Below are 26,284 nucleotides of genomic sequence, written 5' to 3'. Positions count from 1 at the left end.
CCCCAAGCCAGTTCCACCGACTTTTATGTATTGTAGTACAAGTACACTTGAGTCAAATTGGTAAACTAATCATTAGGCTATTTGAATGGGGTGTGCTAGTTCTGGAATAATGCAAGATGACATGATGGATGTCTGCAACCCAACTGACCTTGGCTTCAGGGGAACGTTTAATTATTTTCAACAGAATACAGTTGCAAAAAAATACTATGAAAACACATTCTTATTCATAGATGTCTTTATAATTTGTGTAAATGCGCCACTGCCTGGTTAAACATTTGTTGTCTTTGGAGACTAGGGCCTATTACTAAACTCAACTACTCTTGAAAACAGCATTTAAAATAAGAAGCTAAAGTCAATGAAAAACAAACTAGATGTCCTCAATCTAAACTCTGACTTAATTAATTAATTAATACACAATGAACTTTAAAAATGGATGCCGGTGCCGAAAGAGAAATATTGTAAGAAAAGAGGAGAGGCATGAAGATAAGGCCTTATCTACACATTTGCCACTCTCTCATTTGCCTGGAGATTCTCAGCGTTGATAACGTCCTGTAAAGTTCAAAAGAAATCACCAGATTTGGCTGTCAGACTCATTTAATGCTGCAGCTACTGTAAGAAACAACAATGCTAACTTGGCTGTGATGTGAATTCAGCCAGCTACATTTTCAGGAAACATATTTCAGTGTGTGTAAGGTGCCCTGCAGTCACCCATGGAGACAAAAGATGCTAGATAATATGGAAAAGTGCAAAGTAAAGTGTAACAAGTAACATTTAAACAAGGGAAGATCACAGAGCATGGTGGAGTTGTTTTTCTGCTACTGTTTTATTTGAATTTGTTCTTTACTGGATTTTCATGGACCAAACAATGGCAAAACACTGTGATACATTTTCTCTCTTTGGGTACAACCGACTAACACAAACGTTAAAATTATCCCTCTATAAAATGGACTAAAGTACCTACATACAATATCTCTCTTTCTCCACCTCGATCTCACAAGCTACTCACACACTGACACACGCTGTCTCACTCTCTCTCACACACACACACACACACACAATATAATACATTCTCAGGAAAAGTCAATCATAAAAATTTTTGCATTTCATACCGATTTTCATCATCATCATCATCATCATCATCATCATCAAACACACTAAACGCCCAAAACATCCCTCAACAGAAAGTGGGTGCACTGTACCAACATTAGCTACACCTCTGCAGGCGGCAACCATTTTGAGTGGACTGAGTGGACAAACACCGTGGTTGTATCTGAAAACATTAGCTGTCAAATCCATGCTTCCTCCGCCCTTGTTAGCTCAATTCCACTCAAAGCTCATTGGAGGAGGGTTTGCAAGGTCCCTCCCCCGGACCACCTCCTCCAATGAGCTTTGATTTGACGACTAGTACAATTTTCTGACACAACTCTACACACAACAGTGGGGGTTACGATTAGACTGGAATGAACAGGTCCTGGATCAGTGCTAGGGCACAAAGCAGACTTTATGAATGAATGACTATTTCTGATCCCATATCAGTGGCCTTTAGTATGTGGCCTGTAGGTTAGAAGATACAAGCCATATAGTTATGCTTATCATCCTTGTGTCCAGCACAAATAATTTAAGTTATTTATAACCGTGTAGTAGCGGTGTATTAGCAGTTTAATAGGTCTGTAATAGATGTGCTGCATAGGCAATTATAAACTGGGTGGTTCGAGCCCTGAATGCTGATTGGCTGACAGCCGTGGTTTATCAGACCATATGCCACGGGTATGACAGATTTTTTGTTGTTGTACTGCTGTAATTACGTTGGTAACCAGTTTATAATAGCAATAAGGCATCTCAGGGGTTTGTGGTATATTGCCAATATACCACGGCTCAGGGCCTTATTGCTTAAACGGACTCTGCTGGGAGAGTGTTACAAGGGGGAGAACAATGAAAGTGTATTTTGTCAGAACATTTGACTAGTTGAGGTCAGTTGGGGCTCTTTCTGGGTTATGGTTACAGTTGCAAGTGCTATGTACATACAGATACTCTCATAGACATCACAATACTTTCAAACAGACCTCTGTCCCTCTGCTACTACATTCACCTCCAAATCAACAGTCTCGTCATCATACAATACATATTTTCTCCACTTGCATTGTGCAGAAATATAAACAAACTAACCTATTTGTTACAGATATTAAATCAACAGTCTAGGTTGATGACTTACATAAACTGGGAGAAGTCCAAATAGGACGGATTGAGAGTGGACACTCGTAAAAAGCAGGTGGTTTTGAGTGTGCACTTAGTGCCATCATATAAGAAGCTTTACACAAAACACCCCTTTTCTCTGGCAGCTAGTCAGGAGAGTCTTAAAGGGATGAGGCAGAGTTAGGAGATGGGAGCACACCCACAACTAAAATAGTAGTGGGTCGTTAAGGACATTTCCCTTTAAATTATTACTTACTGGCAATACTGCTTTTCAGGCCAAATGGGTGGATTTGATGGTGTCTGTCTAAACAATTGAACGCTGGGGTTTTTTGTGGTGAGAACAAAACGGGACATATTTTTGTCTCTCTCTTTGCTACAACCAAGGTAATACATTTCTATACAACACAAAACATAAGGAAAAATGTAACTTAGATTTTTTTTTCTACAGTTCACAATATAAAATTCAAGTGCAATTAAAGTTCCAAATATTAGTTACATCACATACATTACTCTCTATAGCAACGACTGTTACTTGCAGGTAGTTTTTTCATCTTGTTATATATCTTTAAAGAAAAGTGACTTTTTGGAAAATCAAACTTATTCGTTCACTGTACTCAGTTTGAGGTGGAATGGTCTGGGATGCCGAAATCAGAAATGTCTTTATTTCCCATGTGAAAATGTTGATGCAGAATATGATATAAGTGCACCAATCATTTTTTTGTGCACGCCAGGGGCCTTTTAAAATAACAAAATAAAGATACATCTATGTACCTGCGTGTGACATCACTCTCGCACACCATCTGCGTGCACATCTACGTGCACATACGTATGTTCACACAAATATACATACGTACATAGATACACATACATTTTACTTGTAGCCAACATGTCTGTACTTACATATATATCAAACATCCATGTTGTGGGCTTCTGCAAGTTCTAACACATATAAATATAACCAAAACAACAACAACAACACAAAAACAAACCAAAACAGAAGTACAGGGGAAAAGCTGGAAAGTTAAAACGAGAAATGCAGGGGAAAAAAAGACAAAAGAGGGAGAGACGGTTCTCTGTTCCTGTGCAGAGAATGCTGGGATTGCGATTCAGGAGGAACTCTGGGTAGGGTTGGGGGTGTAAGAGAAGTGTTTCAGAGTAGAGGGTGTAGAAGAGAGGGATAGATTGGCGGGGGGCGGTGTAGGAGAGATGTAGGGGTATAGACGTAGGGATTAGAAGACACACGGGGATGTTGACAGGGTAAGGACGTAGGTGAAGGGTCGGGAGGATTAGATGGTGGAAAGGGGGAGTAGGGTAAGCATCTGGGTAACAGACAGGGGGCGTAGCAGCTTATTTGTACGGCCGTAGGAACCGTGTGACTTTGGAGCGCAGCAGTTTGATGAATGAGCGGGGGAACATGTCTTTGGACTCCTGTGCCGTGTACCTGAAGTAGTTCTGGGGGTGAGCCAGAACATCAAACAGGGCTTTGATCAGTTTTTTATCCTGCAGGGAGGAGAGGGGGAGGGAGGGAGAGACAGAGAGCGGGAGTTATCAGTGAAGATAATATACTATAAACTGTATAGTATTATTTATTAATTACAATATACAATGCACAGTAATGGGACATAATGAAGAGTTGCTTACTTTCAGTATCTCTTGGTGATTCTCTGATGCGTAGAGTCTGCCATCCCGGACAATGTCCTCTATCAGCTGCTGGTAGTCCTCTTCAAAACAACAGACAGGATGAAACACAGGGTTACATTACTCAGCTGACACAAAAAGTGTATTAAGATTCCGCCATCAAACACACCTTGTCACACTGTACATTATAGTTGACTTAATAAGGCACTGTTGAATGTTAGGGAGTCTGAGCAGCTTAGAAGTGTAGAAGTTACAGCAGACTGACCATCGTAGGTGACATAGGGGACTTGGAAGCCCTTGCCACTGTTGCCCTCATTGGACTTGAACTGGATCCAGAGCTTGCGGGAGCGGGAGGTGAAGGCGATTGGCCGCTCGTACGTCTGACACGTCTCATAGGTGGTGATGGAGGTGGGCAGGGCTAAGGGACGAAGAGGGAGGGGCTACATTTAATTGACAGACAGATGGACCAACCAAGAGTTGAAATAATACTTGATGAATATTAAAATAGCAAGATAGACTAACTACAATAATGTAACAATCTAAATGCCTGGCTAGCTGATGAAATTAAATATCATGCTGTCTGATTGGCTGGCACAGTAAGAATGATTTCCTGGTTGTGCGTACCACTCTTCCTCATGACGAGCACATCTCCACACTCGTCTTCGATGGGGAGGAAGATCTCAGGCACCACGATGAGGATGCGTCTCTTGTGAGGGGGGTTGATGGTCCAGATACAGTCTACATTGGACGGGTAGTCCCCGGGGTAGTTAGGAGACTCAATAAAGCCTGTGAAGTCTCCCAGCTCACCGCCACACACCTGGTCTGAGACAGGGAGAAGAGACTTGGATGAGTCAGGAAGCACTGGAGACCATGGCTTTGAATTGAACTCATTTAGCAGCAAGGAACACGTTTATAGCTTAGAGCAGTGGTTATTTTATTATATATTTTTGTAATAGTAGAATGCACAAGGTGACATGTCTAAATTGGTTCCTCTAATCAGTTCCTCTTGTCATGTCAGTCATTACATACCTCAGAGAGCTATTTATAACTTGTCAGAAATGTCCAGATCAACTAGCCCATGTCAGCTACTGTCTTTATATTTAGGTTTTTTAGTCCACAGATATTGTTGTAATTTTTTTTGTCACTCAAACATCACATGAATACACATTAGACATGGCAAAATGTATAGGATTGCAAGAAAATTTGCTTCAAAACTGAAACATTTTCTTTGAACCCCATGACATAATGAGTAGAATTGCAGGAAATAAGCTTTAAACCTGCAAAATTCTCTTGTGTGAACAGTTTGCCATGAACAGTGATGTGCCTATAGAAATAAACATGGGGCACGCAGGGGGCGCCAGAATGTTGCCCAATGCTGGGAACTGAAATGTTTTAGCACGTGTCACACCAAGACAACTTGTCATTTGAGTCCTCTAACCATGTGCTACACTAAAATAATTCACTGCACTAATGGGAGACTGGCCTTACTCTTGCAGTGAGAGACGTTGGTGGCTCCGTCAAAGTCGGTGGTGGTGTTGCCAGGGCAGGTGATGCAGTAGTTCTGTCCAAACTCTGACTGGTAGGTACCGGCTGGGCAGCGGATACAGCGGTGGTTACTGGAGTTGTAGTGGTGTCCAGGAGCACAGTGGACTACGGAGAGAAACACACACACAAACATGAGAGTAATACACACACACTCTCTCTCTCTCTCTCTCTCTCTCTCTCTCACCTTTGGCCTCACAGTCCCTGAAGGCGACAGAGCCCTCGTACTTGGTCATGAGGCCACCTCCACAGGAGAAGCAGAGTACACGGCCAGGCTCAGGCTGGAAGGAGCCCAGGGGACAAGGGTTACAGGGACGGAACCCATCTGACGAATACTGACCAGCCGGACACTGGCCTGGGAGAGGTGGAGAGAGGAAGAGGTTTAACAAGGCTCTATAACGTACATCTCTTCAACTGACCTATAATGTTGGAAGTAGAACTTCAATGTCTAATGAGATGGAGTCAGTTCCAGAGTACCGCTGGTGAGGTTATGAAATCCCTTGTGAATCAAAAGGGAACGCCCAACGTGGGGCTCGAACCCACGACCCTGAGATTAAGAGTCTCATGCTCTACCGACTGAGCTAGCCGGGCTGATCTATCTATGGAATCCTGGGTCTTTGCTGCTATCTAGAGGACAAAGTGGGAAACAGACCATGGTCTCCAATTGAATTGGAATACCGTTTAATAACCACAGGGTGGTGCCAAACCACAGCGGACATAAGACTGCCACAAACACACACACACACACACACATACACACACACACACACACACACACACACACACACACACACACACACACCTCCGCACTGGGAGACGTTCTTGGCCCCGGCGATGCCCTGTCCCTCGGTGCTGGGGCAGGGTTCACAGGACAGCTGACCCATTGTGTCCTGGTATGTACCAGGGGGACACACGACACACTGATCATGGTCTCCACTATAGTACGTCCCCACACCACAGCTCACTGAGACAGGGAGAGAGATAGACGTACACACAGAGAAAGAGAGATGAGAGAGACATGTTTAGCATATCATGGTAATGTATATCCCACATACACTGCATTAACAGAGACGGAAGTTGGCTTTAGTCTACACACACTGTGTCAAACTGCAGCTGTGATGTATAGGCCAAAATAAAGTAAACCCCAACATAAAGTGTCTTAATAGGGTGTTGGGCCACCACAAACCAGAACAGCTTCAGTGCACCTTGGAATAGATTCTACAAGTGTCTGGAACTCTACTGGAGGAATACGACACCATTCTTCCTCAAAGAGTTCCATCATTTGGTGTTTTGTTGATGGTGGTGGAAAACGCTGTCTCAGGAGTCACTCCAGAATCTCTCTTAAGTGTTCAATGAAGGTGCATAAAGACGGTGGAGTTACGACGTCATTGTTTTTAGCTACAGAGTTCTTAAACTACGGCGCGCGACCTGGTTCAATGGTGCCAGTAAATCAGCACAATCGACTTTTCCCGTTTTTCTAATTGCCGGCATCTTGGAGCTAGAATTGGGATCGCGTAGGCCTATACCGATACAAAAAAAGGAGTAACGGAGAGTAATGTACAATACGCCGAACGTGGCAAAAAAGGTATTTGTGGTAAGTACATGGGGGCAGCCATCTTTATGCACATTCACCATTGGGTTGAGATGGCAGACAAAACATAATGGGCAACTGGGCCTGCCCAGCATTTTTATACATGACCTTAAGCATTATGGGATATTAATTGTTTAGGAATTGCTCAGGAACCAAACCTGTACAGAAGCACCTGCTTTCAATATACTTTGTATCCCTAATTTACCCAAGTGTTTTTCTTTATTACCTGCACATGGAACAGTAAGCTACAACAACTCCATATCCCAGAACTCCATATCCCAGGATGCCTTGCACAGGATGCTCACCACACTTGCCGTCCCGTAAGACCTGTCCGGTGCTGCATTGCTCAACGTGCAGTGCAGGTTTCTGGGCCACCTCGTACTCGGTACCAGAGAACTGGATATAGAACTGCTGCTTGTTGATGGACTTCCTCAGGGTCCGCATGGCACTCTGTAACCTCTGCTTCATACGCTCCCTCACACACTCCACGTTACACGAGTCTGGGGAGTGGAATACACACAGTCAGTACACACACACACACACACAATAAATACACAGAGTCCACGTTACACAAGTCTGCAGAGAGGAATATATAAGCACACACACTCAATATAACAGAAAGCTCACATTGCTCACACCCATACAGAAATAGGCTACATGAGTCTAAAATGTAGCGTATATGCAATCAGCACACACACACACACACACACACACACACACTGACCTGAGGTTGCACAGTCACACTGACCTGAGGCTTCCTTCATCTCCATCTCAAACTCAGCTGTGATGTGGGAAACCTCTTTGGAAGGGGACTTGCGTCCACGCCGCCGCTTCTTGGACGAGTCACACTTCAGATTGACAAAGGTCACCTGGCAGTCGTCAGTACACGGGAGCGGACCCCCTGAGAAGAAGAAGGGGAGGATGAGGAAGAAGATAAGAAGAGGAAGTTGATAGGATGCTGTTGTGCATTGTTTATTATTGTTTGTTTCGGAGTTATGGCAGGTGTAAGGGCACAGCTCAGGGCACATCTAACTGTTGGTTTATATTACTGCTACAGTATCTTGCATCGTGTATACCTTCTTAGTCTTAGTTCGGTCTGTATTACTTGATGCTGTACACTCTAAGTTAGGAGTAGCCTGTGTTATACAGTACAGTTTGTACAGTCATTTAGGAGTAGCAGGATTTACCTTGCAGGCTCGGCTTGGACATCTCTCTGTGTTTTTCCTTGTTCCTGGGTCTTAGGTGACACTTGGCATCTTTGACCTTGAAGCGGGCCTTCTGCTTGATGGGCGGGGGTAACGTATCTTCATTTACATAAATGAGAAAGACACAGAAATATACACTAATGAATGACCTTTGACATCCTATGAATAACATCATAATTAGGGACAGGAGTTTTATCCTGATCACCTGACCTGACCAACTCCGGGCCCTTAATGATGGTCCACTGCCCATGGCATATGATCACTTCAGAGCGCATCTCCAGGCCACCTTTATTGGTGTTCCCTGGTTGAGGTGAAGTTTAGGTCAGAGAGGAACTAACGCAGCCAAATGCTTCATCACGCTCTGCCTGTCTCTCTGGCAATGAAGGCAAAACCAAAAACCCACATCGTCCCGGTGATCAGCAGTCCAGCCGACACCAGGGAGGCTTGTAGACGGAATGTGTGTGTTTGTGTCTGTTTGTCGGTCATGTATTGGGTGGTCGGGATGGCTGTCATTTTAACGAGGTGCTGGAGACACGCAAGGGTCAGTGTGTGTGTGTGTGTGTGGTTATGGGTACGCTGAGTGGATAGGAACATTGAGATCGGAGCCAGGTAAACACACAGCACACTGAGAGGCCATGAAGGGCTGTGTGTGTGGCTCTGTCCATTAACCACTAACAACATACTCACCAGGACACCACTGGCTCCAGTTTGCTGCTGAAAAGCAGAGGCGCTGAATGGACTGAGCTGTTAGTGGTTTGGGACTCCACATAAGCTGTCTTGATCATCATCATCGTAACCATCATCATCGTCACCGTCATCATCACCACCATCATCATCATCACCACCATCATCATCGTAACCGTATTTCACATCACTTAACACTCACACCCCCAGCCAGATGGTGAGTCTTTATATCTCTCCATCTCTATCTCTCTCACACACACTCCCCATCTACCTCTCCACCCCTCTCCCTCTTTCTCTCTCTCTCCCTCTCAGTGCATTCCTCTGGCCGTGCGAGGGCCCTCTCCCTGTTCAGAATCTACAGAGTGCTGAAGGAAATATAGGAGTGACGATATGGCGAGCACCAAAGGCAGGGGAGTGAAGATTCCGATGGAGGGAATGAAGAAATTGAGGAATTTAAACTCAACGGCAATGAGAGAAGTAAAAAGATGTCAACTGCATCGACACTACAAGGTCATGACCGAGCTGCGAGACCCTGATCTCATGGTATGTGTGTGTTTTAGCTGAAGTGGTATGGTTAAATATCTTCATATTGAACAAAGCATGACATCTCTGTCCCATAATACATGTCCCATAATGCATTGCATACCTGCACAGGTGAGCAGTGCGGTGGTGGCGTTCCTCTTCTGCGGTGCCTTCCCAGGTTGCACCGGCACACCACAGCTTAGAGTGTAGCTGTTCTCAGAGTCTGGCGGGACACACACAAGTACATGTCAGTTACAACCCTGTCCATCCAAGGTCGATCCATTTAGACCAGCTCTGCTTGCAGTATCCCTGTCTTCTGCCACTGGCTGACTTGTTTATGGCTATTAAACTGACAGCACTGAGGGACAGCGTGACATGGGACATGAGGAAATATGGGATTGCTGTCAAAGTGATAGAGGGGTCCGTCTGAGGAGCAGTGTGACCCAATCTCCCTGCTACGCTAACTGCCTGGGGTGTGTGTGTGTGTGTGTGTGTGTGTGTGTGTGTTTATCTTGGCTAGTTGAGGTTCTGATGGAGTGCGGAGGAGTAAAATACTTGTATTAGTTTTCTATGGCCTCACTTTCTCTAGTATTTAAGAGTTACAAGAGACTGCCATATAAAGTCTGCCATAAAATAAAACACACTCACACACACCTCAGTCACACACCTCAGTCACACACACACACACACACACACACACACACACACACACACACACACACACACACACACACACACACACACACACACACACACACACACACACATCTAGATAGTCAAATGAGGGATGAAGACTTCAGAGCTCATAAAGTGGGATGTGAATAAAGTACAACCACAAGAATTTAAAAGCTTTCCTTCTCCCCCAAATTAAGACATTCTCCAGATAGATAAAAAAGCAATATTATTTCACTTTGTGTTTGAGCGCTATCCATCAGTCTCACACTACAGCAGCCAAACCAAACGGAGTAGCTGTCTACTCAAAACAGTCCCAACAGAAATATGGCAGGCCCGATTAAAGAATGTAATTGTTTTACAGATGTTCGTCTGTGTTAAGCACATTCGCAGAAGGACCAGGACGCCTGCATTGACAGCCAATAGCTTTATAGCCATGTATAGCCTTAGGGGCAACACCAGACGAAATCACTCACTGAGTGAAATACTTTTAGCTGAAATGACCCCTGATGGATCCTTTGGCCAGTGACTGAGAAAGGTAGGTAGGTAGATAGATTAGTTCTTTAATCTGAGCCCTTCATCCAAGTGGGAAACTTTCAGTGGAGCTCTGCTTGAATGGAGAGCAGCGTGAGGACTGGCCTTGGCCTCTAGAGGGCAGCAGAGAAAGCGGAGTGGCTGGAGCTCAGTAAACACGCTGCTACACAGGCATTGGTCATCGATAAGAGTCAGCTGAATACTAGCGCATGGGACTAAACCTCACTAGACCAGTCCAGATCAGAGAAGGTAGAGGATTAATGTAGTTTAACCAGAGAAGGAGGGAGTGTAGATTGCAGATTGAGGAGAGTCGAGGTTAAAGGCTAGGATTCTGCTGGGGAGAAAGAGTGGTCTTTGAGTAAAACAATTCCTCCTTGCTGTAAGGTGTGTGTGTGTGTTGGGGTGTGTAGGACTGAGCCACGTACCTGCTAGGAAGAGTGCGTTGGACGGACAGGAGAGGGAGCACACCTCCACCCCTCCTCTCTTGTCACAGCTGAGCTGGGCGCGCGGCGCTGGCTTCCCATCGGTCAAACACTTCACCGCCTCTGAGGAACATAGAGGGTCACGTCACCGTGACAACCACCGACCCGTCACAGCACAAAAACGATGACACACACGCACACTCACACACACTCTCCTATGTGTATAGAAGACACACACACACACAGTAGACGTTTAGGTGCTTACTGGTGCAGTCCTTCTTGTTCCAGTGGAGTTTCTGACCGGGCGGACACAGACACTCATAGCCTCCCTGTGTGTTCACACAGCTGTGCTCACAGCTCCCGTTGTTAATGCTGCACTCATCTATGTCTGAGACACAACCACATAGAATACAGTCAGAGGGTGTGTGTGTGTGTGTGTGCATCTGCGCACACATACGTGGTTGGGTATCATCAAAGTTCAGAATGACATCATCAAGACAGAGCATGTGCTACGTGTGAGTGTGTGATGTCATCAGTGTGAGACAGACAGCTCATGTCCTCTCCGTGCTCAATATCTGACTGACTGGTATCTGTTGACTGCTAATGAAACGCCCTTTAGACAGTGGCCTGTTTAGTCTACCTCTGAAGAACATGGCTGTCAGTCAGACAGGGCCAGGTGAAGTGGGATCACAACACACACACAACACACACACACCTACTGCCCCCCGCTCGACATGTGTGTAAACAGGTACAACACACACACATGCACACACAGGCAGGGACGCAGGTACGGAGGGCTATTCAGGGAAACTGAGGTGCGAGTGTGCTTTCGGCAGCTCCGTCTGCACGTGCTCGGTCACCCCTCACCAACACACACAATGAAAAAACTCTTTCTCTTTCTGTTTCTCTCTCTCCCCTCTCTTTCTTACTCTCTCTTCCTCCTTGTCAGTCTCTCAGGGCTTCTCACTTTGTGTCAATCAATTAATTCTATCAGTGCCTCTCCCTAGCTGCCTGTCTATCTCTTTCCCATATCTTTCTACGTATGTGTGTGTGTGTGTGTGTGTGTGTGTGTGCGTGCGTGCAATCCCATGCATGTCTGTGTTATACTCACCTCCGCAGTGTGTGAGGCCGTACAGAGTGTATCCTTCCTGACAGACACAGTCGAAGTTGCCAGGGTAGTTGACGCAGGTGTGGTCACAGGTCCTCTCAAAGGAACACTCGTCAATATCTGTGAGGAGAAACAGATTGTATGTAATGCTACTGTTTACACACGGGGGCTGTCCAAAAATAGCACCATTCCCAATATAGTGCATTACTTTTGACTAGAGCCCCATGACAATCTATTCCCTATATAGTGCACTACATTGGACCAGGGCTCCTAGGGAATAGGGTGCCATTTGAGATACTGCCATGAACTGGACCATAGTGGGTCACTCTGACCATGCCCTCACCAAGGACTGATGGACAATATAGACAGTGTCTACATGACAGTTAGGACAGAGTTAACATCCATGTGGGGAGACAGTGGATGTGTGTGTGTGTGTGGGGGGGGGGGGGGGGGGGCTGGAGGAATGGACACTGCAGGAGCATTTGAAAATATTCTGTCTGGAATAACAGTGTACATGCAACCTGGTTATGTGGGTGGGGGTCTAAACAGTGACAGGGTGACAGGGTTACAGGTGACACGGTGACAGGTGACAGGGTTACAGGGTGACAGGTGACAGGGTGACAGGTAACAGGGTTACAGGGTAACAGGTGACAGGGTTACAGGGTTACAGGTGACAGGGTGACAGGGTTACAGGTGACAGGGTTACAGGGTGACAGGGTTACAGGGTTACAGGTGACAGGTTGATAGGGTGACAGGGTTACAGGTGACAAGTTGATAGGGTTACAGGTGACAGGGTGACAGGTGACAAGTTGATAGGGTGAGAGGGTTACAGGTGACAAGTTGATAGGGTTACAGGTGACAGGGTGACAGGTGAAGTTGATAGGGTGACAGGGTTACAGGTGACAGGTTGATAGGGTGACAGGGTTACAGGGTGACAGGGTTACAGGTGACAGGTTGATAGGGTTACAGGTGACAGGGTGACAGGGTTACAGGTGACAGGTTGATAGGGTGACAGGGTTACAGGGCGACAGGTGACAGGGTTACAGGGTGACAGGGTTACAGGTGACAGGTTGATAGGATTACAGGTGAAGTTGATAGGGTGACAGGGTTACAGGTGACAGGTTGATAGGGTGACAGGGCGACAGGTGACAGGGTTACAGGGTGACGGGGTTACAGGTGACAGGGTGACAGGGTTTACTGGGCGACAGGTGACAGGGTTACAGGGTGACAGGGTTACAGGTGACAGGTTGATAGGGTTACAGGTGACAGGGTTACAGGTGAAGTTGATAGGGTGACAGGGTTACAGGTGACAGGTTGATAGGGTGACAGGGTTACAGGTTGATAGGGTTACAGGGTCTGTGTCAGTAAGGATATCAGGTTGGTTGCTGAATAGTCATACACACAGATCTGTGCACTCCCACACAATACATAGACATGCCTATAATCATGCTAAACGTTAGTTTTGACTAGTGTAGGACTGACAATTAAGTCATCGTCCTTGGTTGTAGCAGAGCGCATGTTTGCTTCCTTTTGAGAAACCAACAAGCTGATATATGACTCATTGATATTACTCTCTACGGCTCTTCTCCACACAAACACCCATTATTCAGCCACAGCTAATAAGACCGGTCCATTAATCAGACTGGAGTCAAAAGCAGAGCTCTGCTCACTAAACAACACCAAGAGGTGTTCTCAGTTGAGACTTCCCGATCCAATTCAGTCTTTCAGACAAGCCCTCCACCCCAGGCCTGGGAAAGATCAGACCAACACTGTGGTCAGGACCAGTGGCTGTATGTACAGTATCAAGCATCTCTGAGTAGGAGTGCTGATCTAGGATCAGCACCCCCCCCCCCCCCCCCCCCCAGCAATATAATCATATTCATTGTGACTTAAAATGTCAAACTGATCCAAGATCAGCACTCCTACTCGAAGACACTTGCAAATACAAGCCCTGGTTTTGGTTTATAATTGTTTTATTCAACTTTAGTGAGACCGATGTAATGACATATTTGGGTGGCTGACAGTACCAACACATTTCTTCAGTCCAGCGTCTCCAACTCACCTGGGCTATTTCAATACCAAGTCATCTGGGCTGTGGAGATTTACAGAGGCTAAAAATACGGTGTGTTGTGATAAAGTTTGTCATGAGGAGGAAGTTGTTGAGGCCTGGCTTCTGTTGGCTGCTTTGCTACAGTCCTCCAGGCAACTGTCTATATGACGGGCTCGGGTTACATTATCATACCTGATTAATTAAACTAGCATCAGACCACAACCCCAGCCACCGCGCAGCACTGGAACGACTTGTATCATCTCATTTCACAGAGAGGTGCCAGTTGTTGGCTTGGCTGATGTGCAGGTGTCTGTCTGTTTGTGCGGTCGGGTGTAACACACCCAAGGACAGTGTCCCTGTTTATTAAAATACCAAAGAATGTAGCCTGTCTATTGCCTCTTAATAAGCATACTGTGTCTGCAAAGCTAAAGCTCTGCTCCCTCTGTCGTCTTGACCTCTACGATATTGTTTTAATACAGCTACCTGTAGGGAGTCTTTATGTTCCTGGTGATTATTGCACACCCCATTCTCCATCACCCCTGCCCTTGTACAGGCACAGAGGCTGCCTTAAGACTCTCTCTCTATATTTGTCTCCCCCTCCACTTTCTCTCTCCGGAGGAACCTGGCATAGCTGTAGGTCTTCTCCGACACGTATTACCAAGAGATATTTTCCCTGGAAGAGCTTACCAGCATGGAAAGATTTAAAACATTAAATAAATAAAAGTTAAAAATAAAAATCTGAACAGAAATACCACTTGTTAGCAGATGGAAGCTAAGTTTTACAATCAGGTAAGCTGATGGGTGGAAGGAGCGTGTCGGTGTGTGTGTGTGTGTGTGTGTATGTGTGTGTTCCTCCCATCAGCACACACCCAGGCTGAGTGTGATATTGGCATGTATGGAGTTGTATAAACTGTTAGTTGGCAGTTTTTTGGTGTTTAATATGACACACACACACACACACACACACACACACACACACACACACACACTGGGATAGAGTTGTTTGGTGTTTTTGGTTCGGGGACAAAAACACTGCAGGGTGTTGTTGTTAATAAAATAATTTGTGATGTGTGCCTCTCCTGTCTCTCTTGCTGTGACTTGTATAGAGGAATCTGCATTTGTCCTCCAAACACAACCAGGGATAAGATATGAAGAGAGAAGCAGAATGCCTTAATACAACTGACAGTATATTACACCCACTGAAGGATGTCAAGTCAATTGTACTAACAAGCCTATCTGTGCATGTCATTCCAGGTGAATGATTTGTAGTCCGACCCCTGTTTTGATCCTTCGTATGATCCTGCTCTGAACATGAAGCACATGAGTTACTATCATAGAGACGTATGATAGAAGCTACTAGGCCGACTGTATATTCTAGTATATCCATTTCCACGGTCCCTATTCCGTGACACTTTCCTTCCGTGATCTGATCGCGGAGTGACGGCACCGGTTTCCAAAGGTAACTGTCTTAAAAGCATTGTGACGTCATCAGACAGGAGTGTATGACAGACGTCAGTCAGGCGGGCTGCTCACCCTGGCAGGTGCGCTCGTCAGTGAGGAGCTTGTGGCCCTTCTGGCAGCTGCACTCAAAGGAGCCCACCGTGTTCTTGCAGAAATGGTCACAGCCGCCGTTATTGGTCGCCTCCTGGCATTCATCTATGTCTGTATGGAGAGAGGGAGAGAGGGATGGGGGGGAGGAGAGGAAGAGACAGAGAGTAAGGGAGTGAGAAAGCGAGAGAGAGAGAGAGCATTAGGCCACAGATACATACACTAAGGCAGTGGTTCCCAAACTTTTTATAGTCCCGTACCCCTTCAAACATTCAACCTCCAGCTGCCGTACCCCCTCTAGCACCAGGGTCAGCGCACTCTCAACTGTTGTTTATGCCATCATTGTAAGTCTGCCACACACACACACACACACACACACACACACACACACACTATACGATACATTTAATAAACATAAGAATGAGTGTGAGTTTTTGTCACAACCCGGCTCGTGGGAAGTGACAAAGAGCTCTTAAAGGACCAGGCACAAATAATAATAATAATCAATCAATTTCCTTTATTTAGCCATCTTACATATAAAACCTTATTTGTTCATCAAAATGGTGAATAACTCACCACAGGTTAATGAGAAGGGTGTGCTTGAAAGGATGCACATAACTACAATGTTGGGTTGTATTGGAGAGAGTCTCTGTCTTAAATCATTTCCCACAGACAGTCTGTGCCTGTATTTAGTTTTCATGCCAGTGAGGGCCGAGAATCCACTCTCACATAGGTACGTGGTTGCAAAGGGCATCAGTGTCTTAACAGCGCCATTTTCCAAGGCAGGCTACTCAGAGCAGCCCAATCCAGAAATCTGGCAGTGGCTTCTGATTCAAATCAATTTTCACAGAACCGCTTGTTACAATTTCGATGAGGCTCTCTTGTTCAGATGTCGGTAAGTGGACTGGAGGCAGGGCATGAAAGGGAAAACGAATCCAGTTGTTTGTGTCATCCGTTCCGGGAATGTGCCTGCGTAATTGAGCACCCAGCTCACTCAGGTGCTTCGCTATATCACATTTGACATTGTCTGTAATCTTGAGTTCGTTTGCACACAAAAAATCATACAATGATGGAAAGACCTGTGTGTTGTCCTTGTTAATGCAGACAGAGAAGAGCTCCAACTTCTTAATCATAGCCTCAATGTTGTCCCGCACATTGAATATAGTTGTGGAGAGTCCCTGTTATCCTAGATTCATATCATTCAGGCGAGAAAAAACATCACCCAGATAGGCCAGTCGTGTGAGAAACTCGTCATCATGCAAGTGGTCAGACAAGTGAAAATTATGGTCAGTAAAGAAAACGTTAAGCTATTCTCTCAATTAAAAAAAAACATGTCAATACTTTGCCCCTTGATAACCAGCGCACTTCTGTATGTTGTAAAAGCGTTACATAGTTGCTGCCCATATCATTGCATAGTGCAGAAAATACACGAGAGTTCAGGGGCCTTGCTTTAACAAGGTTAACCATTTTCACTGTAGTGTCCAAAACGTCTTTCAAGCTGTCAGGCGTTACCTTGGCAGCAAGAGCCTCTCGGTTGATGCTGCAGTGTACCCAAGTGGCGTCGGGAGCAACTACTTGCACGCGCGTTACAACTCCATTATGTCTCCCTGTCATGGCTTTTGCGCCATCAGTACAGATACCAACACATTCTGACCACCAAAGTCCATTTGATGTCACAAAGCTGTCCAGTACTTTCAAAATATCCTCTCCTGTTTGCAGAAGAGGATGTCTTCCTTAATTGACCCCCCATAAACGTAACGGACATATACCAGGAGCTGTGCCAAGCCCGCCACGTCTGTTGACTCATCCAGCTGTTATGCATAGAATTCCCTGGCTTGTATGCGAAGCAATAATAGTTTCAAAACATCTCCTGCCATGTCACTGATACGTTGTGAAACAGTGTTGTTTGATGAAGCCATTGTCTGTATAGTTTTTTTGGGCCTTTCCCCCCAGTATTGTCCCAGTCATATCCACGGCAGCAGGAAGAATGAAGTCCTCCACAATAGTATGGGGCTTGCCTGTCCTAACTACTCGGTAGCTCACCATATAAGACGCTTCCAGCCCCTTCTTTTTAATGGTATCTGCTGCTCTTATACATGTCTTACTACTCGAAAGTCGTCTTAATTCTCGCTCAAAAAACTCCAGCGGCTTATTTTTCAAATTGGCAAGTTTTGTTTCTAACTGTCTGAGCAAGAGTAAAGGTTTCATTGAGTTGTGAGATAGTACTTTTCACATATAACACACTGTGGCTGAGGAAAGGCACTACTCCCAATATAAGTGAACAATCAATGTAGTTCTCATAATATATTTGCACCACTTCGATGGTCCAACGTTTGGTGCTTTCCTGGGTAAGGGGGTAGTAGCTCTTCGGCTGCATCAGATTCACAACTGTCAGTGTCGATGCTATCTGGGCTAACAACAAAGTTAGAGTTACTGATGCTAGCATTGGATGTGCTCGTGGAAGCAGAACAACGTGTGTCGTCGACAGGTGCAGGTGTAGTACTGCTGGTAGTAGAGCTGGTATGTGTCTCTATGGACCCGGGCCTTACTATTTTGAACCATTTATCCATTTGGAGCAAACGGAATGAGCAGCAGCTACGCTTGGCTACATATGGACCGTTAGTGGAATTCCCGCGAGAGAGAAACGGTTAATGTGATGTTAATTATTTGACTAGGCTACCTGTATTTGACATTGTGTTGTAAATTCACTGAACACCAGATGGTTTAATTGTATTTTTGGCAGTGAAACGAGGCTACTCAGGCGAGAAAAAAACCTCACCCAAATGTATAGATCAGTTGGAAAATATAAACAGACTTTTTCACTGAAAAAGTGAAAACTATTTTTTAAAACAAGTACCCTAGTTTGGGAATACTTGCACTAAGGCAATAGGCAATACTGGTCGAAGAGAATCAAGTTTTTACACACACACACACACACACACACACACACACACACACACACACACACACACACACACACACACACACACACACACACACACACACACACACACACACACACACACACACACACACAGTATAGAACTCTGCCGTGCTAAAGTGTTCCCCCTTTAGCAGTCTCTCCCACACAGCCACTGCCATGCTGGGATGGAGATCTCCAAATTGGCAGACAACAGGCCAATAAAAGGCTTCACTAATGCCTTGGAAATCTATTCTAAGCCTCTGTAAGAGTCTTTATGGACGGGGGGGAGGCAGTCGGGGTGAGAGTAAGGGTGAGACAGGGGGAGTCAGAGAGAAGTGGGCTTTTTCCTAATGCTCTTATTTGTGCTAGCAGGAAGAAGCCAGGAGTTGGCAGGCCTGAAAGACAACATGAACACTGGCCGTGCTGCGTTGTGGTGGTAAAGTAGGTTTCCATCCACACAACAAGTCGTAACCGCAGTGCCAGGGTGTCGGTGTGGGGCAGCCGGCCTCAGTCACAAACATATTGTCACAACACCGGGAAGATATTATCCCAGAGCAAACAAACCTATGGGAGTCCCATCGCTGTCCCCTGAAGGCCTCACCTGCCTCTTTCATTCTCTTATTTATTCACTCTTTCTTTTCATTCTTTCAGAGATCTCTGATACAATGACTGAAGTCTCATTCACCAGTGGTTTCTTTTCTGCTGCCAGACCATTTCTTTATGCAGTTTCATTATTCTGTCTTTCTATTGATTTCTTTCTCTCTCTTTCTCCTCCTCTTGGCATGTGTGTGTCTGGGCGCACGGTGTGTGTGTGTGTGTCTGTGTGTGTGTGCGCATGGCCATGTGTGTGTATACGTGTGTGAGCATTTGTGTGCACGCTCTTGCATTTATGTGCATTTGTGTATGTGATGGTATCAAGTGTAATGGTAGCTTCACGGTGCTCAGCATGGTACAGGCTCAGGGGGCTTGTTGAGAGAGATCCTCCACTAGCCTCTGCTGTCTGATCCTATGACACGCTCTTTACCTGGAACTAATGGAACAGCCTGCTGCTACTGCTGTACACAACACTGTCTAGCCCACCATGCAAGGACTTGGAGAAGAGGGGAGAGACACACAGAGAGAGAGAGGGGGGGGGGGGGGGGGGTTGAATGAATACATAATTGAACCCCCCCCCCGCCCCCTTCCCTCCTCTCCCCCAAAGGCTTACACCATCCAGGGATTTGATGGACTTTCCCATAACTTCTATCTACCCCTCCCTCCCCCTCCTACTGCCCATGTGACTAGGTCTTCCTGAATCCTTGTGGAATAAAGGCCCAGGTGTATGAGACGATCCAGAGACATAGATCTGGAATAACAAGCGAGCCGGATCCCTTGGGGCTGTGCATACAGTGCCAACCCTCCAGTCTGGTGTGATCTGATGTCACGGTACATTCTCCCTAAACCCATCCCTTCTCTTTCCTCACCCCTTCCTCTTTCTAACTATGTGCCCTCAGCCGAACCCTGGAAAGGGTCATTGGGTATATTTCCCTCCTTGGAGGATTGCCAATGCCACACTCAACAAGGGAGGAAAGGTTCAAAGGAAAGAGGAGGAGGAAGAGATGGAAAATAAAGTGGAGGTGGAAGAGGTAGATTTAGTGGAGGAGGAGAAAAGTAGGTGAAGAAAGTAGGAGGAACGTGGAAGGGTAGAGGGAGGAGGAAGAGATGGAAGAGAAAGCAAAGGAGGGAGTATTAAGAGGAGGGAGAAAGGGAAATAAAAGAAGAGGAAAGTGGAAGAGTGGAGGGAGGAGGAAGAGGACAATAGCATGGCAGATTACACGGGCTAAGCCCTTTTTGATTGGTTCTCTAAGTGATGAAAACTGCTGGGGATTAACACCTAAGCCTTTGCGTCGGAGAGTCAGTCAAGCAAGACACCACAGGGAAGACTTAACTAAGACAGGAGTGGAGGGGAGGAGGGGGGAGGAGGACAGGGGGAGAAGGGAGAGGAAGAGAGGTGACTGGAAGAAAAAAGAGAGGGTAGATGGAGAGGGGTAGAGAAAAAACAGGAGCAGAAGGGAAGTAGGTGGGGAGGGCGAAAAGAGAAGGGAGGGGGAGGAAAGACCAAGAGAAGGAGGACGGTCAGATATTGCATGTCCCCAATAATCAGTCCACCGTGCAACAAGCCAAGTCAGATAAATTAAGTCAAATATATACAGTTGAGTGATGTACAAGAACATCAGAATAAAATAGTCCTCAGATGTCGGGGCCTGTCTTTTCCTATAACAATGTATCTTGATATTTTTATTTTTTTTCACTTTTATTTAACCAGGTAGGCTATTTGAGAACAAGTTCTCATTTGCAACTGCGACATGGCCAAGATAAAGCATAGCAGTGTGAACAGACAACACAGAGTTACACATGGAGTAAACAATAAACAAGTCAATAACACAGTAGAAAAAATATATACATCTATATACATTGTGTGCAAAAGGCATGAGGAGGTAAGCAATAGGCCATAGGAGTGAATAATTACAATTTTTAACACTGGAGTGATAAATGATCAGATGAACATGTGCAGGTAGAGATACTGGTGTGCAAAAGAGCAGAAAAGTAAATAAAATAAATACAGTATGGGGATGAGGGAGGTAAATTGGGTGGGCTATATACCGATGGACTATGTACAGCTGCAGGGGTCGGTTAGCTGCTCAGATAGCAGATGTTTAAAGTTGGTGAGGGAGATAAAAGTCTCCAACTTCAGAGATTTTTGCAATTCGTTCCAGTCGCAGGCAGCAGAGAACTGGAAGGAAAGGCGGCCAAATTAGGTTTTGGCTTTAGGGATGATCAGTGAGATATACCTGCTGGAGCGCGTGCTACGGGTGGGTGTTGCCATCGTGACCAGCGAACTGAGATAAGGCGGAGATTTACCTAGCATAGACTTGTAGATGACCTGGAGCCAGTGGGTCTGGCGACGAACATGTAGCGAGGGCCAGCCGACTAGAGCCTACAGGGCGCAGTGGTGGGTGGTATAAGGTGCTTTAGTAACAAAACGGATGGCACTGTGATAAACTGCATCCAGTTTGCTGAGTAGAGTATTGGAAGCTATTTTGTAGATGACATCGCCGAAGTCGAGGATCGGTAGGATAGTCAGTTTTACTAGGGTAAGTTTTTCGGCGTGAGTGAAGGAGGCTTTGTTGCAAAATAGAAAGCCGACTCTAGATTTGATTTTGGATTGGAGATGTTTGATATGAGTCTGGAAGGAGAGTTTGCAGTCTAGCCAGACACCTAGGTACTTATAGATGTCCACATATTCTAGGTCGGAACCATCCAGGGTGGTGATGCTAGTCGGGCGTGCGGGTGCAGGCAGCGAACGGTTGAAAAGCATGCATTTGGTTTTACTAGTGTTTAAGAGCAGTTGGAGGCCACGGAAGGAGTGTTTGTTGTATGGCATTGAAGCTCGTTTGGAGGTTAGATAGCACAGTGTTCAAGGAAGGGCCAGAAGTATACAGAATGGTGTCGTCTGCGTAGAGGTGGATCAGGGAATCGCCCGCAGCAAAAGCAACATCATTGATATATACAGAGAAAAGAGTCTGCCCGAGAATTGAACCCTGTGGTACCCCCATAGAGACTGCCAGAGGACCGGACAACATGCCCTCCGGTTTGGCACACTGAACTCTGTCTGCAAAGTAGTTGGTGAACCAGGCAAGGCAGTCATTAGAAAAACCGAGGCCTGCTGAGTCTGCCGATAAGAATATGGTGATTGACAGTGTCGAAAGCCTTGGCCAGGTCGATGAAGACGGCTGCACAGTACTGTCTTTTATCGATGGCGGTTATGATGTCGTTTAGTACCTTGAGCGTGGCTGAGGTGCACCCGTGACCGGCTTGGAAACCGGATTGCACAGCGGAGAAGGTACGGTGGGATTCGAGATGGTCAGTGATCTGTTTGTTGACTTGGCTTTTGAAGACCTTAGATAGGCAGGGCAGGATGGATATAGGTCTGTAACAGTTTGGGTCCAGGGTGTCTCCCCCTTTGAAGAGGGGGATGACCGCGGCAGCTTTCCAATCCTTGGGGATCTCAGATGATACGAAGGAGAGGTTGAACAGGCTGGTAATAGGGGTTGCGACAATGGCGGCGGACAGTTTCAGAAATAGAGGGTCCAGATTGTCAAGCCCAGCTGATTTGTATGGGTCCAGGTTTTGCAGCTCTTTCAGAACATCTGCTATCTGGATTTGGGTAAAGGAGAAGCTGGGGAGGCGTGGGCGAGTAGCCGCGGGGGGGGGGGCGGAGCTGTTGGCCGAGGTTGGGGCAGCCAGGAGGAAGGCATGGCTAGCCATTGAGAAATGCTTGTTGAAGTTTTCGATTATCACGGATTTATCGGTGGTGACCGTGTTACCTAGCCTCATTGCAGTGGGCAGCTGGGAGGAGGTGCTCTTGTTCTCCATGGACTTTACAGTGTCCCAGAACTTTTGGGAGTTAGAGCTACAGGATGCAAATTTCTGCTTGAAAAAGCTGGCCTTTGCTTTCCTGACTGACTGCGTGTATTGGTTCCTGACTTCCCTGAACAGTTGCATATCGCGGGGACTATTCGCTGCTATTGCAGTCCGCCACAGGATGTTTTTGTGCTGGTCGAGGGCAGTCAGGTCTGGAGTGAACCAAGGGCTATATCTGTTCTTAGTTCTGCATTTTGTTAACGGAGCATGCTTGTCTAAGATAGTGAGGAAGTTACTTTTAAAGAATGACCAGGCATCCTCAACTGACGGGATGAGGTCAATATCCTTCCAGGATACCCGGGCCAGGTCGATTAGAAAGGCCTGCTCGCAGAAGTGTTTAAGGCTGACCCTCTGAACCGATGACCTCATGGAAAGCTGAGCTCTCAAGCAATGACCTCATGGAAAGCTGAGCTCTCAAGCAATGACCTCATGGAAAGCTGTGCTCTCAAGCAATGACCTCATGGAAAGCTGAGCTCTCAAGCAATGACCTCATGGAAAGCTGAGCTCTCAAGCAATGACCTCATGGAAAGCTGAGCTCTCAAGCAATGACCTCATCGAAAGCTGAGCTCTCAACATTAACAGAATCACTGGCTTTCTTTCTCTCCTCTTCCATCATCATTTGCTTTTTGACGATTGCTTTCTTAGAGAGAAGACCTCTTTTTCTATATTTTGTACTCTCTACTCCTCCTTTCCATCTCATCCACTTTCTGTTCATTTCTTCCTCTCCTCTCGTCTCGCTCATGCTGTGTTCTCCCAGGCAGTTCTACCCTGCAGTAGAATCTCTGGGTATTTTAAATCAATCACGGCTATTTCCCAGTTCCGTTTCCTTGGCATGCCGACAGCAGATCTCATCTCTATCTCAAACAGGAGGAATGGCTTCCTTCTCTCTCACACACACATTCTCTCTCTCTAAGGTGCTAGCTATAACCGAGGGTTCTACAAGGAACCCAAAAGGGTTCTACCTGGAACCAAAAAGGATTATCCTATGGGGACAGCTGAAGAACACTTTCGGAACTCTTTTTTCTAAGAATGTACATCCCCCTCTCTCCACATCTCTCTCTCTCTCCACATCTCTCTCTCTCTCACATACACACACCTCCCCTGTCGTCCCTCCCAGACAAGTCTACAGAAGGTATAACACTATCGCAACCCACCTACCCGGCCCAAACTTCCCCAACACAGACAAAGATCCCTAATTATTCAATAAGTCTGGCAGCCATAACCACTGGCATAGCATAGCCACCACATTTCCCCACACTTAATGGCCACTCGGTGGAAGCCTGAGCCCAATAATGGCCTATATAATTACCTTTAATAGCCCTTAAATACGGTAAGCTTAAATAAATACATTAAGCATCCACACATCTTGAAATGATACAAAACTGTGTGTGTGAGAGAGAAATTGTGTGTGTAAATGAGAGAGAGGGAGTGTATATGTTTGTATGTGTGAGAGAGGGAGATATAGAGAGTGTGAGAGAGAGGAAGAGAGATAGAGAGAGAGAAAGAAGGAGAAACAAAGAGATAGTGAGAAAAGCAGAGTGACAGGAGTGGGAAGTGAGACAGGGGAGTGGGAAGTGAGACAGGGGAGTGGGAAGTGAGACGGGAGTGGGAAGTGAGACAGGGGAGTGGGAGGTGAGACAGGGGAATGGGAAGTGAGACAGGGGAATGGGAAGTGAGACAGGGGAGTGGGAAGTGAGACAGGGGAGTGTGAAGAGAGACATGGGAGTGGGAAGTGAGACAGGGGAGTGGGAAGTGAAACAGGGGAGTGGGAAGTGAGACAGGGGAGTGGAAAGTGAGACAGGGGAGTGGGAAGTGAGACAAGGGAGGGGGAAGTGAGACAGGGGAGTGGGAAGTGAGACAGGGGAGAGGGAAGTGAGACAGGGGAGGGGGAAGTGAGACAGGGGAGGGGGAAGTGAGACAAGGGAGAGGGAAGTGAGACAGGGGAGTGGGAAGTGAGACAGTGGAGGGGGAAGTGAGACAAGGGAGTGGGAAGTGAGACAGGGGAGAGGGAAGTGAGACAGGGGAATGGGAAGTGAGACAGGGGAGTGGGACGGAGAGGAAGAGATAGAGTAGTTGGGTGAAGTGTGAATAAGACATGCTGGGAGAGCAGCATCCATCTTGATCTGTCCACTTCAATGGCGAGAGAGGGAGACAGAGAGAGACCACCTAAAAGGAAGCGATTCCCAAACCTTCCATAACAAAGCCATCACCTACAGAGAGATGAACCTGGAGAAGAGTCCCCTAAGCAAGCTTGTCCTCAGGCTCTTTTCACAAACACAAACAGACCCCACAGAGCCCCAGGACAGCAACACAACTAAATCATGAGAAAACAAAAAGATAATTACTTTGGTATTTGGTATTTTATTAGGATCCCCATTGGCTGTTGCAAAAGCAGCAGCTACTCTTCCTGAGGTCCACACAAAACATGACACATAATACAGAATGACATAATAAAGAACATCATTAGACAAGAACAGCTCAAGGACAGAACATACATTTTTTAAAAAGGCACACGTAGCCTACGTGATGACAGTAGTCACAATGCATACATACAAACTATCTAGGTCAAATAGGGGAGAGACGTTGTGCCTCGAGGTGTTGCTTTATCTGTTTTTTAAAACCAGGTTTGCTATTTATTTGAGCAATATGAGATGGAAGAAAGTTCAATGCAATAAGGGCTCTATATAATACTGTACGTTTTCTTGAATTTGTTCTGGATTTGGGGACTATGAAACTATGAGACCCCTGGTGGCCTGTCTGGTGGGATAAGTGTGTGTGTCAGAGCTGTGTGTAAGTTGACTATGCAAACAATTTGGGATTTTCAACACATTGTTTCTTATAAAAAGAAGAAGTGATGCAGTCAGTCTCTCCTCAACTCTGAGCCAAGAGAGACTGGCATGCATAGTATTCATATCAGCATATCAATTGATGTGTGTGTGTGTGTGTGTGTGTGTGTGCTGCGGGGTTGAGGCTGCAAACCCATAGGCTTGGTTCTCTCATCCCTTCCAGGCTTCTGGGAGGGAGGGTGGACAATGAGCCTGTCGTAGCGGATGTACGCAATGTCCCCCACGCGCTCTGGCAGCTTTCATGACTGGGATCAGTTCTTTCCTCTTCTGGCGCACAGCTTCAGGATAATCCTCCTTGAGGAAGATATATACGTTCCTCTCATGTTCTTGGCTCTTTCCAGA

At 46.1% G+C, this 26,284-nt stretch overlaps 1 protein-coding gene and 1 non-coding gene across 9 annotated transcripts in view; both read right to left on the bottom strand.

Annotated features, from left to right (window-relative positions):
- Positions 1-804: 804 nt before the first annotated feature.
- LOC110490309 (signal peptide, CUB domain, EGF-like 1) overlaps positions 805-26,284 on the bottom strand; it is a 118,943-nt gene continuing 93,463 nt past the window's right edge. For 3 of the 8 annotated variants that reach the window (XM_036944608.2, XM_036944613.2, XM_090200423.1), the window contains 15 exons: positions 15,695-15,823; positions 12,115-12,231; positions 11,269-11,391; positions 11,007-11,126; positions 9,500-9,598; positions 8,152-8,268; positions 7,713-7,865; positions 7,270-7,464; positions 6,176-6,337; positions 5,561-5,728; positions 5,320-5,481; positions 4,456-4,653; positions 4,097-4,249; positions 3,835-3,914; positions 805-3,693 (listed from right to left, as the gene is read on the bottom strand). In XM_036944608.2, the coding sequence (XP_036800503.2) occupies positions 3,541-3,693; positions 3,835-3,914; positions 4,097-4,249; positions 4,456-4,653; positions 5,320-5,481; positions 5,561-5,728; positions 6,176-6,337; positions 7,270-7,464; positions 7,713-7,865; positions 8,152-8,268; positions 9,500-9,598; positions 11,007-11,126; positions 11,269-11,391; positions 12,115-12,231; positions 15,695-15,823 (2,129 nt within the window). In that variant the 3' untranslated portion in view covers positions 805-3,540. Of the gene's footprint in view, positions 3,694-3,834; positions 3,915-4,096; positions 4,250-4,455; positions 4,654-5,314; positions 5,482-5,560; positions 5,729-6,175; positions 6,338-7,269; positions 7,465-7,688; positions 7,866-8,151; positions 8,269-9,499; positions 9,599-11,006; positions 11,127-11,268; positions 11,392-12,114; positions 12,232-15,694; positions 15,824-26,284 lie in introns of all 8 variants that reach the window. The other 5 variants (XM_036944610.2, XM_036944612.2, XM_036944606.2 and 2 more) reach the window with 3 other exon arrangements.
- Positions 5,892-5,964, bottom strand: trnak-cuu (transfer RNA lysine (anticodon CUU)). Its single transcript has one exon. It is a non-coding gene; the product is annotated as a tRNA-Lys (tRNA).

Source organism: Oncorhynchus mykiss, chromosome 15 (assembly GCF_057628025.1).
Source record: "Oncorhynchus mykiss isolate SJ-2025 chromosome 15, ASM5762802v1, whole genome shotgun sequence".
NCBI lineage: Eukaryota > Metazoa > Chordata > Actinopteri > Salmoniformes > Salmonidae > Oncorhynchus > Oncorhynchus mykiss.
Note: the sequence above shows the minus strand (reverse complement) of the source record. Positions and strands in the feature narration are given on the sequence as shown.